This window comes from Crinia signifera, chromosome 8 (assembly GCF_055691185.1).
Source record: "Crinia signifera chromosome 8, ASM5569118v1, whole genome shotgun sequence".
In the NCBI taxonomy this organism is placed as follows: domain Eukaryota; kingdom Metazoa; phylum Chordata; class Amphibia; order Anura; family Myobatrachidae; genus Crinia; species Crinia signifera.
In genome coordinates, this window is record NC_139224.1 from 53,050,824 (window position 1) to 53,068,011 (window position 17,188).

The 17,188-nt window shown below is 42.3% G+C and overlaps 1 protein-coding gene across 3 annotated transcripts in view; it reads left to right on the forward strand.

The window, feature by feature from the left end:
- Nucleotides 1-927: 927 nt before the first annotated feature.
- Nucleotides 928-17,188, forward strand: part of NISCH (nischarin) — a 70,078-nt gene continuing 53,817 nt past the window's right edge. For 2 of the 3 annotated variants that reach the window (XM_083156376.1, XM_083156375.1), the window contains exons 1-4: nucleotides 929-1,135; nucleotides 2,843-2,926; nucleotides 13,499-13,681; nucleotides 17,031-17,079. In XM_083156376.1, coding sequence (XP_083012502.1) covers nucleotides 1,049-1,135; nucleotides 2,843-2,926; nucleotides 13,499-13,681; nucleotides 17,031-17,079 — 403 coding nt within the window. In that variant the 5' untranslated portion in view covers nucleotides 929-1,048. Of the gene's footprint in view, nucleotides 1,136-2,842; nucleotides 2,927-13,498; nucleotides 13,682-17,030; nucleotides 17,080-17,188 lie in introns of all 3 variants that reach the window. The other variant, XM_083156374.1, reaches the window with a different exon arrangement.

Sequence of the window (17,188 nt, forward strand, 5' to 3'; positions counted from 1 at the left end):
TTTGAAAAACAGTTTCAGGGAGATTATAGTTGGTAGTAGAATTTTGCGCATCGCCCCATTGAGGGGGCGTGTCATACTCCACCCAAAGGGCGTGTCTAGTTCTATATATGGAGTGATTGTGAAAAGAGATTGTGAACTAGAGATGGGCAAAACGGATCATTAAGCTGAGCCGGGATCCGGCGGATCTATCAGTTGACAGATACGGATCTTTTAGACGGGTCCGCTGGGTGCAGAATCGCCATCGATGGCGTCTGCACCGATGGCCATCCCTGGCAGCAGCAGCTAATCTTTCTATCACTTGTAGTCACAGCACTGTACTCAGTCTACAGAGGTAGTACATCTTAGCTGCCACAGGTGGCAGCACTGAGATCAGGAAAATGCATTGTAAACTGAAACGGATCACCTTTTTGGGATCGGCGGCTCATTCGTCCTTTGATGGGATCCGTTCAAAAGAACCGGTTCGTTCGCGGACGACCCATCTCTATTGTGAACGTGGCACCTAGAAGCATGGGAGTGTACTGCTACATCTGAGAGGGATCTTTTAAAATGACTTATATCCAAGTGTAGATGAGCCCCAAAGCAGTTAATAAGAGCTACTATACTTGGTAAATTATGCAATTTAAATGTATCTATCTCTCGTTCCTTTTTCCCCAAAAAATTTAAGTGTAATGTGGGCTAGGTGAAATCAGGGAGATTTCTAGACTAATGAGGGAGAGAGGGAGGTTGTTGCTATTTCAGGGAGTCTCCTGCAGAATGCAGGAGAGTAGGCAACTATGAACTGAGTCCATACATCTATCTCACAATATCTCTCACCCGCTGATGTACGGTCTGCTGACCTCCTACTGTAGTGTACTGTATGTGTAATATTATGTAACTAACCACTGTGCTTCTTTCTGCCCTGTGTCCGCGTTTGAACGTGTCAATAAAGTTGGTTGAAAAGACATCTGACAGTAAACAAACATGGCGACTCCCGTAGCGAGAGAGAACGTATAACCGGAGATCCCGAGTATCCTGTGTATGCAGGGATATTGTTTATGTACCGGGCATAATGGCAGGGATGGCCGGGTTCATGGAAGACAGCGATGAGTACCGGGGGGTGAAGATCGTCGGCTCGGAGTTAGTGGACAATTACACGGTAGGTGGACAGACTCCGGCCGGGATAAGACAGATATGTTCTAGTGTGCAATGAACAAGCCACCAGCGCAGCCACTGTTATATTAGCTGAGCTCTCATACACACAGCTACACCTATTGCCTCTAACATCTCGATTGACAAGACGTGTAAAAAACGCATCACAGTTTCTTATGAGTCTATTTTGTGTGTCTGTGCCTACTGTATATACTTTAGTAGTGTATCACCCTAGTGTCAACAGAAACATGCATTAGATATTCCATACAATATACACTGCCATACAGTGTCTGCCTCCATATATATAATTTCTATTAGCACCTTGAATATTCACAAATACATTGTATATTGTTATTAGAACTCAAGCATTTTCCACGGCTTCCTACAGATATCTATTGCTTATTTTATAAGGGGTGATTTAAGCATTTCCCTGTATTCTTCTAAATTCTGTGTAGCTGCAATGAACCATAGAACCCTCCACCAGGACCACCATTATATATTTTTTTGTAATGGAAAGATACAATATACTGCCCACACACACTCACTCTCAATGTTTACTTGCAATTAGATTTTTTCATTGAGATAATTTTTTTTATGACAACAGCTTCATTCAAACAAAACATCATTCGTACAGCCTGTCCAATTTTTAATGAAATCTCTGTTACAGTATCTCCCAGCTGTCAGAGCTGTTATCTGGGTCTATAGTATAGGTATAGTAACAGTCAGAGTGTTAATGCAAAATGATTACAGCTCTATTAGAGTAATTTAGTTTTTCCATATACTCAAAATGTAACACTTATATTGTGGTGTACAGTGGTTATCATTATTAGCATACTTCACTTAAGCCATGATTATTATTTTGACCAGGGCTCTATCTCTCCCCATGTTTTCCTGGGTTTGCGAATTTGGTTCAGGAACCGATGGTGCAGCTTTGCACATGCATATATACCAATATACGCATGCGCACGCAGGGCCGCGGTATGGACACCTTCATTGAGTATCACACTCCGCGAGGTGTTCGCATGGGTAGGAAAGGGAGGGGGGCGGACATCGGCCCAATGCAAGGGAACACCCAGTGTTTTATGGGCATCCCCGTGAATACGTTGGGTGTGCCCCTGGGGACGCTGGCGGGCAGATGTCTGCTTTGAGACGAGTGGCTGAGGTCACAGGATGTCAGACGTCCACTTCTTCTTCATCAATAAGCTTGTGAACGGGTGGAACATCGCCGACCATCTAATTATTTTTTACTATGTACACTCGCATTCAAATGCGGCCATTCAGTTGGGGAAGGGGGACATGAGTTCGCTTGGTGGGCGGCATCTAACCGCACGGTAAGCAGCGGATGTGCGCTGCTTACAAAGCCAGTTTGAATCACCTGCACTGTCCAAAGCCATACTAAAATTATAATATTTGGGTGGTACAGAATGCAATTTTTTTAACCTCCAGCAGAGAAGGATGTATAATATATGGGCACATTTTAAATGAAAGATTTGTAAAGTGTAAAAATTTGTAATGAACTGGATCATCTTTTTATTTGGCGTCATAGAAGTGACAATTTAGTTGTCACAATGTACTGTACTGAGCATTGTATATTTAATAGATTACAACAACAAGTTAATGAAGAAGTTTAAGATATTTCACCACAACATTAAATATAAAAGCTTTTTATTGCAACCTGCATCCTTTTAATGTGATTTATTCGATCTGTTTCTAGGTATATGTTATTGAGGTTTACAGTGGGATTTATAATTGGAAAGTAAAGCATCGTTACAGTGACTTCTATGATCTTCATGAAAAGGTGAGAATTAGTTGTAATGAAGTCATGGTGCTACACGCTGCAGCCCCCTCCATGGAAATATTTTCTGTCAGAACAGCTTTGTTTCCCAGGCTGTCCTACATCCCTAAACTTGGGTGAATAAATGAAACATCCTGTTATTAGCAGTGTACAAACTTTTTATCTCATTTATCTGTTAACATGTAGCACTTTTATAAAAATGGTTATACTGTACTGAATACATTACATTATTGCATAATTTAGTAGTGATCCCTCCAGGGGTGTGGTATGACAAACCAACAGTCGGGATTCTGACATTCATTTTGCTGACATCAGAATACCAACTGCCGGTACTCAGACAGGGGGCAAGCGCAAAAGAGCCCCTTGTGAGCTCGCTGTGTTCACCACAGGTTCTATTCTCCCTCTGTGGTCAGGGACCCCCACGAGGGAGAATAGCCCCTGTCAGTCAGTACAATATTTCGTACTTGTTTTCGATTATCTAAATGTGATGACCATGTTGAACAATCCCTATAAACTTCTTTATAGAATGTATGCTACGCCAGAAAAATTACATATAATTTGACCTTTGAGATTAAACCTATGCTGGCAAATTTGTGTCTTGCCCTGCTTTTTCTCACTTATGGATGTTAGTATTTACGCTTAATTCTAAGGTCCTAAACGTCGCCATATCTCCAAATCCCTTACTGCATATATTTCATATATATCATGGGGACCTTACTATTAATAACTTTTATATATTGGGGCATATCGTAATAACAACTGCTGATCATGATTGCTAAACATTGGCATTTGGCTATGTTCTGGCCTACCGGGTATATATACTGTAAAAATTAGGGTGTAAGCCCATTACGAGTTCAAGACTGCAGGTTGCCAATATTCATCCTCTATACCTACATTGTTCATTTCGATGGAGCTAATATTGGGCTCATAATAACCATATTCTTAAACATTGGAGTGTCCAATGAGTGACCCTTGACTTTTGGGGCCAAATGTAATAGGGTGAGAGTTTCAGAAAGTGAGAGATTTTGGGAGAGTTTTCCCATGTTTTTTAAAGCAGCAATCAATTACATGGCAAAATCAACCTGGTTTTGCAGTGTAATTGATTGCTGCTTTAAAAAACATGGGAAAACTCTCCCAAAATCTCTCACTTTCTGAAACTCTCACCCTATTACATTTGGCCCTTGGTGTCCTTTTATTAAATTAATAATTTTTGAAGTACACTGTGGGTTTGATACGAAATCGCTCGCTGCGCTCGCCATGCAGCGGGCCCGGTGCCTCGCTGCGCTCGGCACACTAATTGTCGTGGACACCCATAGAGGGAGAAAGTGTCGGGATTCCGGCATCGGTATTATAACTGTATCCCTACACGGTAGCCTCTTATTATACCATATTATTCTATTTTGTTTTAGGCTATGCTGTCTGATTCTAAGGGGGAAGTTTACTAAGATAGCAGTTCTATTTCAGGGATGTTGCTATGGGCAACCAATCAGAATCTACTTATTTATTTAGCACCTTCTAGAAGATAATAGATAGTATCTGATTGGATGCCCATAGCAACATTCCATCTGAACTAGAACTCCCATCTTAGTAAATTTCCTCCTAAATATGTTATAATACTTGTAGATTTATTAGTGTTTTTATAATGGATAACTGCTATTCTGATGGACTACTGTATAATAGTATGGCAAGCAAAGCGGTACATATATGGTCTCCATGTCGATGTATGATTACATAGACACCCAAAAAATCATGTAACCCTTATATAGTACCAGCCTTTTAACTATTGACCTTGCCTATGTCGACCATAAGATTGTGTCTATCTAGTGACTGCCAACCTAGACATTGTCTATCATCTATACCGTAACCGTGTTTCACTGACCTGCTGTAGCACGGAACACAGCGCTCAGCTTGTCTATCTTTTATAAACCTACCCCCAGATTCCAGGGAAAGTAGCCTACCGGAATCTGGGGGTGGGCTTATAGAAGACAGGCAAGCTGAGCGCGGTGTCCTATGCTGCGGCAAGGTCAGCGAAGCAGAGCGGTGCTGCTGTTCATTGGGTATGACAGCCAGCACATATATTAAACTAGCTCAATGGTTGCCAAACTTACTTGAATCACTGTACCCTAGAGAATCAGCACTTTTGTTTATGGCATCCCTAGGATAAAAGCTGTTTTTATTGACAAATTTGGTAAAAATATTAAATGAAGTAAATTTTGCCTACCTGTCATTATTTAGTTCTGTTGTGGTTTATAGTTGTGCATCTTTTTGTCCACATGTTTTATCATTGGCAGCCACTAGCGCTGGTTTTGCCAATAGTTTTAACCATGAATAATTAGATTTGGAACTTGACCACCAACCTACTGCAAGACGACACCCCTGCAGGAGTCAGGTGGCACTCAAGGGAACCACTGTTGGGAATCACTGCACTAGCTGAAGTAGCCAGCGTTGCCTGGGTTTAAATATTCAGGTTATTAAGTTACCAACAATATTTTTTTAAAAAAAAGAGAGCGCAAAACTGAAATCTGAATATTTGTTATAGGTTTATTAACCAGTAAAAAACAATTAAAATATGCATTTGTAAATATATACAATTCGGTGCAGAGGCAGCAGGTGGGTCATGAGCTTACAGGGGAAGGTGATCGAGGAGCAGTGGCTGCTGCTGTCCCTGATTTGGAGTACTGACCACACATTGCATGGGGGAGCCAGTTAGCATATGTACATGTAATGTTGTATGTTTTTATATATATATATATATATATATATATATATATATATATATATATATATATATATATATATATATATATATATACTAATTGACATATCGGAACTGCGACTTATTTTTTGGTATTATAAGTTATCAACAAGTTAGATGTAACTGTCAACATTTTATAAATAATTAGCAGCTCTTCCAACACACCCATGAGGTGGCTGCACTGTGTCGTTTTTTTTAATGGGGTTTCGCCAGTAGCCCTAATCCCCAGGTGCTGTATGTGATGATCTCAGGTGTTGAATCTCTGTTCCAGGATAATGTAGTGCAGCAGAGGGTGTGTAAGGGGCAGGGGCTTCAATGCTCATCTCTTAGGTGTGGAATGTCTGCACCTAGATGAGCTCAGCCTTGCGACTTCAATGCTCATCTCTCAGGTGTGGAATGTCTGCACCTAGATGAGCTCAGCCTTGCGACTTCAATGCTCATCTCTCAGGTGTGGAATGTCTGCACCTAGATGAGCTCAGCCTTGCGACTTCAATGCTCATCTCTGAGGTGTGGAATGTCTGCACCAAGATGAGTTCAGCCTATCCCACGGACAAATCTGATCTAGTATAGGAGCTGGGAATATGTCATTCCCAGACATTGATTAATGTCTGTCTCAGCCTGTGGGCCTGCTTCACCCTCTGTAGTGAGGAAATAAGTGCTGCTGCGTCTTCTGAATATATTGCGCACTGACCCTCTAATGCTGCTGACGAAGCCTCGCCAGCCTGAGCGTGGGGTCTTTTCTTTTAGAATGTCATTTAAACTTTCCTTCACTTGATGGAGTTCTCTAAGTTCAGCTTCTTTCTTTTTTATTTCCTCCTCCACTTCTCTTTTGAGCTGTAATGCGTCCATCATGTCGTCATTTGGAGTCTCTTGTATGTTTTCCTCCAGCTGTCCGCTCCTTTCTCTGTCACTCCTATCATCGCCAGTCACGTCCGTGCTGACAGTATGAGGCAGTAGACTTTCTGTGAGCGTCCACATGGCACTATAGTTATGTGCCTCTTCTATCCAGCCTAAATAACGATCATAGCTCCATGCTTTTGGAGCACCAACCATCTCAATCTCTGTAGAGCCATCCCTGATAGTCACCATCAGTTGGTCCTCTTGTAGATCTCCTGGGTGAATTATTTCACCATCATCACATACTCGCTTTGAAACTGAATACACCAAGTCGATCTTTTGGTCATCCAAACATAAGGTACTGTATACCGCTACGTTGCAGGGTATTTCCGCCATGGTTTGAGAAGATAATAAGACAAAATCTGTCAGAGCTGCTTCTATGTCCCGTGACTCTGCAACAATAATGCTCTCTGTGCAGTGCGCTGCTTTTTTTTTACCCTCCAAGCTCCATCGTGACATCACTAGCTGTTGTGACATCACTAGCTATTGTGACATCACAAGCTATTGTGAGATCACTCTACCAGTGCCTTGCTGACAGTTTGTCCCTCTTTATATAGTTAATGAAGTTTGCATTGTTTTACACTAAAAGTTATAGAATAAAGGTTTAATTTGATTTATATTTGATCTTTTCATATCTTGTTATTTGGATCTCCATTACTGCAACAGTATATCTCATAATTTTATCCTTATGAATAAAAAGAAACATTTTTCAATAAAATAATAAAACTAATGTCATATAGAAAATAAGATTTTGGAGGAGTGGATGTAGGAAAGGTGTTATTATGTATGTAGTAGTCAGGGGCGCCAACAGGCGCCCCTGACTACTACATGTTTTTTTTTTTTTTGCATCTATCCATTTTAATATTCGATGGCCAGGTGCAGGGGCTACCTTCGGGAGCCTCCCGGTTGTTCCTGGAGTGTATGCAAGAATGGCTAATGGAGGGAGATGCATTCGGTGCAGAGGCAGCAGGTGGGTCATGAGCTTACAGGGGAAGGTGATCGAGGAGCAGTGGCTGCTGCTGTCCCTGATTTGGAGTACTGACCACACATTGCATGGGGGAGCCAGTTAGCATATGTACATGTAATGTTGTATGTTTTATATATATATATATGTGCTGACAACCATACCCAGTGATCCGCAGCACCGTGTTTTTCAGGGTATCCGGTCAGTGGATAGACAATGTCTAGGTCAACGGTCACTAGGTTGACCACTAATGGTTCGACAGTGACTAGATGGACACCTTGGACAGTGACTAGTGACTTATGGTCGACATGAGGTTTTCATGATTTTTTTTCAGAAAGAAGGTGGATTTTCATACTTTACTATCCAAGTGGGCATAAAGTGGGAATATAATAGTATGGCAAGCAAAGCGGTACATATATGGTCTCCATGTCGATGTATGATTACATAGACACCAAAAAAATCATGTAAACCTTATACAGTACCAGCCTTTTAACTATTGACCTTGCCTATGTCGACCATAAGCTTGTGTCGACCTAGTGACTGCCAACCTAGACATTGTCTATCATCTATACCGTAACCGTGTTTCACTGACCTGCTGTAGCACGGAACACAGCGCTCAGCTTGTCTATCTTTTATAAACCCACCCCCAGATTCCAGGGAAAGTAGCCTACTGGAATCTGGGGGTGGGCTTATAGAAGACAGGCAAGCTGAGCGCGGTGTCCTATGCTGCGGCAAGGTCAGCGAAGCAGAGCGGTGCTGCTGTTCATTGGGTATGACAGCCACCACATATATTAAACTAGCTCAATGGTTGCCAAACTTACTTGAATCACTGTACCCTAGAGAATCAGCACTTTTGTTTATGGCATCCCTAGGATAAAAGCTGTTTTTATTGACAAATTTGGGAAAAATATTAAATGAAGTAAATTTTGCCTACCTGTCATTATTTAGTTCTGTTGTGGTTGATAGTTGTGCATCTTTTTGTCCACATGTTTTATCATTGGCAGCCACTAGAGCTGGTTTTGCCAATAGTTTTAACCATGAATAATTAGATTTGGAACTTGACCAACAACCTACTGCAAGACGACACCCCTGCAGGAGTCAGGTGGCACTCAAGGGAACCACTGTTGGGAATCACTGCACTAGCTGAAGTAGCCAGCGTTGCCTGGGTTTAAATATTTAGGTTATTAAGTTACCAACAATATTTTTAAAAAGAAAGAGAGCGCAAAACCGAAATCTGAATATTTGTTATAGGTTTATTAACCAGTAAAAAACAATTAAAATATGCATTTGTAAATATATACAATAAAATACATTATTTATTTTATTTAACAGAGTCACACTCTTAAATAGATGGGCACCAGTGAGTAATAAATGTATTTTATTGTATATATTTACAAATGCATATTCGAATTGTTTTTTGCTGGTTAATCAACCTATAACAAATATTTAGATTTTGGTTTTGCACTCTCTGTCCTTTTAAAACTATTTCTGCAAGTAATCTATTCCAATTACTTCTGGGAGCTGCACTACCAAATCTTCGGTGTGATCACCATAATTCATTTATTTGGTGTTATTGTTTTAATTTTGGTACTAATTGACATATCGGAACTGCAACTTATTTTTTGGTATTATAAGTTATCAACAAGTTAGATGTAACTGTCAACATTTTATAAATAATTAGCAACTCTTCCAACACACCCATGAGGTGGCTGCACTGTGTCGTTTTTTTTAATGGGGTTTCGCCAGTAGCCCTAATCCCCAGGTGCTGTATGTGATGATCTCAGGTGTTGAATCTCTGTTCCAGGATAATGTAGTGCAGCAGAGGGTGTGTAAGGGGCAGGGGCTTCAATGCTCATCTCTCAGGTGTGGAATGTCTGCACCTAGATGAGCTCAGCCTTGCGACTTCAATGCTCATCTCTCAGGTGTGGAATGTCTGCACCTAGATGAGCTCAGCCTTGCGACTTCAATGCTCATCTCTTAGGTGTGGAATGTCTGCACCTAGATGAGCTCAGCCTTGCGACTTCAATGCTCATCTCTGAGGTGTGGAATGTGTGCACCTAGATGAGCTCAGCCTATCCCACGGACAAATATGATCTAGTATAGGAGCTGGGAATATGTCATTCCCAGACATTGATTAATGTCTGTCTCAGCCTGTGGGCCTGCTTCACCCTCTGTAGTGAGGAAATAAGTGCTGCTGCGTCTTCTGAATATATTGCGCACTGACCCTCTAATGCTGCTGACGAAGCCTCGCCAGCCTGAGCGTGGGGTCTTTTCTTTTAGAATGTCATTTAAACTTTCCTTCACTTGATGGAGTTCTCTAAGTTCAGCTTCTTTCTTTTTTATTTCCTCCTCCACTTCTCTTTTGAGCTGTAATGCGTCCATCATGTCGTCATTTGGAGTCTCTTGTATGTTTTCCTCCAGCTGTCCGCTCCTTTCTCTGTCACTCCTATCATCGCCAGTCACGTCCGTGCTGACAGTATGAGGCAGTAGACTTTCTGTGAGCGTCCACATGGCACTATAGTTATGTGCCTCTTCTATCCAGCCTAAATAACGATCATAGCTCCATGCTTTTGGAGCACCAACCATCTCAATCTCTGTAGAGCCATCCCTGATAGTCACCATCAGTTGGTCCTCTTGTAGATCTCCTGGGTGAATTATTTCACCATCATCACATACTCGCTTTGAAACTGAATACACCAAGTCGATCTTTTGGTCATCCAAACATAAGGTACTGTATACCGCTACGTTGCAGGGTATTTCCGCCATGGTTTGAGAAGATAATAAGACAAAATCTGTCAGAGCTGCTTCTATGTCCCGTGACTCTGCAACAATAATGCTCTCTGTGCAGTGCGCTGCTTTTTTTTTACCCTCCAAGCTCCATCGTGACATCACTAGCTGTTGTGACATCACTAGCTATTGTGACATCACAAGCTATTGTGAGATCACTCTACCAGTGCCTTGCTGACAGTTTGTCCCTCTTTATATAGTTAATGAAGTTTACATTGTTTTACACTAAAAGTTATAGAATAAAGGTTTAATTTGATTTATATTTGATCTTTTCATATCTTGTTATTTGGATCTCCATTACTGCAACAGTATATCTCATAATTTTATCCTTATGAATAAAAAGAAACATTTTTCAATAAAATAATAAAACTAATGTCATATAGAAAATAAGATTTTTGAGGAGTGGATGTAGGAAAGGTGTTATTATGTATGTAGTAGTCAGGGGCGCCAACAGGCGCCCCTGACTACTACATGTTTTTTTTTGTTGCATCTATCCATTTTAATATTCGATGGCCAGGTGCAGGGGCTACCTGGGGGTGGGGCCTGTGCGGCATGACCCAGGAAACTTGTCTATTGCCCCAAGGAGCTGGGAGGGCTACCCAACCTTCGGGAGCCTCCCGGTTGTTCCTGGAGTGTATGCAAGAATGGCTAATGGAGGGAGATGCATTCGGTGCAGAGGCAGCAGGTGGGTCATGAGCTTACAGGGGAAGGTGATCGAGGAGCAGTGGCTGCTGCTGTCCCTGATTTGGAGTACTGACCACACATTGCATGGGGGAACCAGTTAGCATATGTACATGTAATGTTGTATGTTTTATATATATATATATATGTGCTGACAACCATACCCAGTGATCCGCAGCACCGTGTTTTTCAGGGTATCCGGTCAGTGGATAGACAATGTCTAGGTCAACGGTCACTAGGTTGACCACTAATGGTTCGACAGTGACTAGATGGACACCTTGGACAGTGACTAGTGACTTATGGTCGACATGAGGTTTTCATGATTTTTTTCAGAAAAAAGGTGGATTTTCATACTTTACTATCCAAGTGGGCATAAAGTGGGAATACAGTAATGTTACTATAATACCCCTTTTACACCGCCGAAAAATCCAGGTCAGCGGCGGGTCAGACCCGGATCATCGGCGGTGTAAATTGGGTATATCCGTGTCCATTTACACGGGTCCTCTACCCAGGTCCTGACCTGGGTAGAACCCGGATAGGACCCGCTGCGGGTCCACAGCGTGCAGTGCTGGGGAAGCTGTGCCCAGCTGCTGCGGGAGGAGGGGGGTCCCTGCGGTTGCTGAGGGGTACCTGTCAGCCTGAGGTCGGAGGGGTGATGTGCACCGCTGTTGTACCTCCCCCCGGCAGCTGGTCCTTGCGGCGAATGGACAGTCAGTGTCGGGGGTCCCTCCAGCACATGGGAACTAGTACTAGTTCCCATGTGCTGGAGGGACCCCCGCCACTGACTGTCCATTTGCCGCAGGAACTTCGCGGCTGCGGGGGGAGGTACAGCAGCAGCGCACATCATCCCCTCCGACCTCAGGCTGACAGGTACCCCTCCTCCCCTCAGCAGCCGCAGGGACCCCTCCTCCCAGCACCCGGGGACAGCTTCCCCCATCTACCCCCTCAAAATTTTTATTCAAGCAGTAATAATATATATATATATCTCTTATACCACCCTTGGCAACGAGCAAGCATTTTTAACGACATCCACGAGGAAAGGCAGGGCTGACCCAGGTTCAGTGTAAATGGTGCAGACCCAGGTCCGACCCAGGTCAAAGTGCTGTGTAAATGGGGTATAAAGCAGGGTCAGACACTGGAAACTCCAGTGTTCAAAGACCAGGGTCCGACCAGGAGGGTTTTTGGTGTAAAAGGGGTATTAATGTGTCTGCAGTATGCTGTTGTTTTGTTTTTATTAGACTTATACCCCTTTTACACCAAAATCCCTGGTCGGACCCTGGTCTTTGAACACAGGAGTTTCCAGGGTTGGACCCAGCTTCATACCCCATTTACACAGCACTGTGAACCAGGTCGGACCCAGGTCTGTGGCATTTACACTGAACCTGGGTCAGCACTGCTTTTCCGTATGGATGACATTAAAAATGTCCATTTTAGGTCTGATAAACTGCCATCCAACTTTCCCTCAATGATTTAAAATAAAAATTAAAAGACATGACAAGTTAGCATTGAAAAATGTTGGTTGGTTTATATTGTAAAATATTTTCCAAAAAGTTTTATTCAGTGCTCAAGCACACATAGCGGTATAAAAGTGCAGCATCTCCCATGTGCTCTCCCCAGCAGCAACAGACCGAATCTCCCATGTGCTCCCCCAAGCCCCCCCCTAACCCCAAAAAATAATAATAATATAAATGATACTGCATCCAATTATGATTTCTGTATGCACTGCCCGTATCCTTCTTGGATGCTGTCTTTTGCCACTGCAGCGCACTGTGTAAAGGCATCCAGCGCTTCTGGTATCCTTTCAGCACTACCCGGATGTCCCAACCTGGGTTGGGACCATTTACACCGCCCACGACCCAGGTCCAACCAGTGTTCAACCCTGGTCAGGACCTGGGTAGGAGACCAGTGTTACTGGACCTGGGTTGGCCCCTTTTACACCAACGCTGACCTGGGTTATTCCTTTGTGTAAAAGGGGTATTACTATCACTGTGTTAAGTGTGTACTCTTCCTCTCCCCCTTTTTAGTTTTTTCTTCTGTTTCATATTGTTTAAAGTTCAATAAAAATCTAGTATTGAAAAAAAAAAAAATCTTTTTAACACTTATAGGCTACATGGAAAGCAGGCAGTATTTACCTGCACAAAAAAAATCAAATTATTACGTTATTTATATAGCAGTCATATATTCTGCAGAGCTTTACAGATAATATTTGGTCATTCGCAGCAGTCCCTGCCCCAGTGCAGCTTACAAGTTATGTTCAATAATGCTAAGGTTCTTCTTTTTTTTTTGGAGCCAATTAATTTTAAAGTGTTATTGCCTATTTAGTTTTCAATAAAAATTTCCATACCTGCTCTTGAAAATTTCATTTCGTCCATTGTATCTATGTAAGATAGAATTACATTTAATTAACTTCTACGTAAAGAACCACACATTGTTAATGAGCAGTTTTATTGCAAGTGTGTTTGCACCAATTCATATGTCACTGTGTTTGCAGCTTACGGCAGAGAACAAAATAGAGTGGAACTTGCTGCCTCCTAAAAAGATTATTGGAAAGAATTCCAAAAGCTTGGTGGAACGAAGACAGAAGGACCTGGAGGTCTATCTACAAGCCCTACTCGCAAAGTTTCCTCTCACTGTACCAAGGGCTTTGTCACATTTCTTGCACTTTCATTTATATGTAAGTTAATTACATCTGTTTAATATGACATCTTTTTAAAGAGTATACCTAAAACGATAGTTTGTTTTTCCAATTAGGTCTGTTAACCTCTTTGCTGAGGAAGACGATTCGGTACTTATATATTAGTTGGGCGCCCACTAAGCTATTTGCTTAGTTTTCCGCGGGGCTCGCCACGCTTCGGGCTCGCTGCGCTCGCCACACTATATAAAATAAACTCCATGCCGACATGGATAGTGGGGGTATGAGTGTACTAACTATAGTGGGCGCCCAACTAACATATAAGTTCCGACGATTATTTTTAGATGTCTAAAAAATCTCACCAAATCGCACATGTGCATCCCCCCCCCCCCCCCCCCCCCCCCCAAAAAAAAAAAAAAAACTAAGGAAATGTGTGGGAATAATTTTGTAGCCATGCAAGTCATACTGTACCAATTTGAATGTAGACCCAGTAAATTATGGCACCCCTGATTTTATTGCTTTAGAATGCATCTGTCCATGCCCCCCTCCCCCTCCATTTCTGGTCTTCTTAATGCTTGTAGTAAGGTGCATACAACTTAGTAGAGGGAACTGCCTTTTAGTGCATTAGAGGCACTTTGTGGATAGGGTGAAAAGTTGGTAAAAATCCTTTTTTTTTTTTTTCCAGAGTAGATGTACCAAATTTTTGTTAGATCTTGCACCTGGTGTTAAACCAAAAGGATCGTTAGGTTACAGATTTTTATCTTTAATTTAGAAGCTGTCACAAGGGTGTATACAATGGATTATGGCAACATTACAAAGGTCAAATGTTTTCATATAGAGTAGATACAAACAAGAGCACAATCTTTACAGATACACATACTTAAAATCCTCAGATGTGTAATTACATTGTGACACTATAGAATTGACATTATAGAAAACACATGGCTCTGAATGTCTACAGTGGTGTGTATTTGTTACAGCTGCTGTCAAAAAAGGGAGTAATGATGTGTGTACATCCATGCTGCTGTCACGATAAACAGCTATTCTAGTCTAAAATGCATCTCACTGCATTGCTATGCATATAGGTTGCACACAGAATATAGGCATGCCTATATTCTCTGTGCAACCACGGCTGTGTTATTTATTAGCATTTATTTATATAGTGCACACATATTCGTGCTTTACAGAGAATATTTGAACATTCACATCAGTCCCTATACATGCACACGCAGACATTCTAGGGTTAATTTTGTTGGAAGACAATTAACCTACCTGTATAGTTTTGAATTGTGGGAGGAAACCAGAGTACCTGGAGGAAACCCAGGTAAGTCTCACACGCACTCTGTGGCTGGGCAGCGGGTCCCTGCCCATCTCTGCTTCAGGGAGATGGACAGGGTAAGGGGGGGGGGGGGGTTGGGGCAGCAGTGGCTCTGTTGGCGGGGGAGGTGGTGGACGGCAGTTGGGAGCTCCGTTGCCACGGGCGCGCACTGGCGATAGTTTTGAAAGTCGCGATACTGGCAAGTAGTAACATCCCTAAAGGTAGTGAAGGTACCTTCTATGGAAATCGCTTATAATATATTAAGTTGGGGCAATCGCGTTGAAGATTATATGTTTAGACCCCCCGGCCCCCCCCCACCCATTGGCTGCAATGTTAGGTGGGTGCACCCTTCGAATTCGCAAACTCCGGCAACACACATTCTATCTGTGGATTCGTAATACTTTTGTGATTCACTTCATATTAACAGCAATCCAACCCCAGCTGATGTTACATATGTTGTGGTATTTTCATATGCACACTGGCACTTTTTATATAACGTGGATGGTTAATGTGTTTTATGTTTAGATATTAAAATTGTACATTTTTAAATGAACATTCTTGTAAATTATTCAGCCAGCGCTTTCACATATACATTTTCTTCTTTAGTAGCTTTATTACTTGGGAAGTGACTACCCCGTGCCAGCTGCTGATAATTGTGCAACACACAATTCTCTATTTTAATCCTGGGCCTGACCCAATTAGTCTGCAGTGTGAAAGGTACACCTAAAAGAAACAGACTGGCTGGTTCAGGAGCGCTTGGAGATGACGTAATCTATTGAAAACTGTAACTGCCTTAGACCGGATTCAGTACTGAATCCCGGCGGTCGGGATCCCGGCGTTCAGAATCCCGACGCCGGAATCCCGACAGCCGAAATGCCGACAAGGGGGGGACGTGGATCGCCCCCCTTGCGGGCTCGCTGCGCTCGCCATGCAGCGGGCCCGGTGCCTCGCTACGCTTGGCACACTAATTTATTCTCCCTCCAGGGGTGTCGTGGACACCCACGGAGGGAGAATGTGTCGGTATTTCGGCGGTCGGGATTCCGGCGTCGGGATTCTGAACGCCGGGATCCCGACCGCCGGGATATTAACTGCATTCCCTCAGACCATCCAGCAGTCTCAAAAGAGTTAGTACTTGTTCAGTATCTTCAATACATGTTCAGTATCCCGGGTCAGACATGGGATGAAGTGTCAAAAGGGACTTATTTTATTTATTAAAACCGTTTCTTATATAGGGCACTTCAACATTTAAATTCTTCTTCTCGGTTAATTGTCATTCATATCTGACATTAATCATGATAAAACCATGGACTTGTCTTTTACTTTTGTGTGTGTTTGATGCATTGATTTAAGTGAGCATACAAATACAGTATGCTTCCCTGCAGGAGTACAAGGGGTGTGTTCTAAATGCAACAGATTATGCTTTTGTATGGAGTATCCCATAGTCACAAGTTCAGCAGGTTGCTCGGTTTATACTGACACTGCTGAATACTGCTGGATTTTATTTAGGAGTGCAGTAGCTTTTATGTGTTATCCCTATGTACATTACAGCAGAACCCTTGTGCCACAATTGGAATAAGCAACAGTACTAAAAATACCTCTTTCCAAGTGTTGGGGTTTCAAGGAATAACACCACCCCCCCTTATCCCCATGCTCCGTAACTTTGAAACTAACTGCACGTTGTAAACTTTTTACCTCGCATCGTAATATTGTTTTGTCAAGGTTACAAACCGTACGTTCTAGCTGTGTATGTACAAACATCTGCAAATACCCACAGTGATTAATACAGTAGATGCTTTGCGTGTGTTGATGAATTAATGTCTTGTTTTGTTTATTAATGTTACCGTTCATATATTACTGAAATAGATAAATAATAAATGTGTTGTGCATCCACATTTCTATTCTATTCCTGTATGTTCTCAGGCTGCTAATATTACTGTAAGTGCTGTAATGCAGAGCTATTTCCTGTCACGTGTGGAGTTTGGATCACTGCACGGCTGATTGGCCGCAGGTTCACACACCCGTGACTGTCTTATGCTTTCCTCAAGTGTAATAATGGATCATTTGTGCTTTCAGGAAATCCATGGAATTGCAGCTGTTCTGGCCGAGGAGCTTTATCACAATGGTAAAAGTACATGTCTTCATTCCCCCCCAGTGATAATTTGTATAAAAGTGATGAATTCTCTGACATAAAGTTCAGAGAACCTTCCAGAAGGGACTTATGGTTTAGTGCC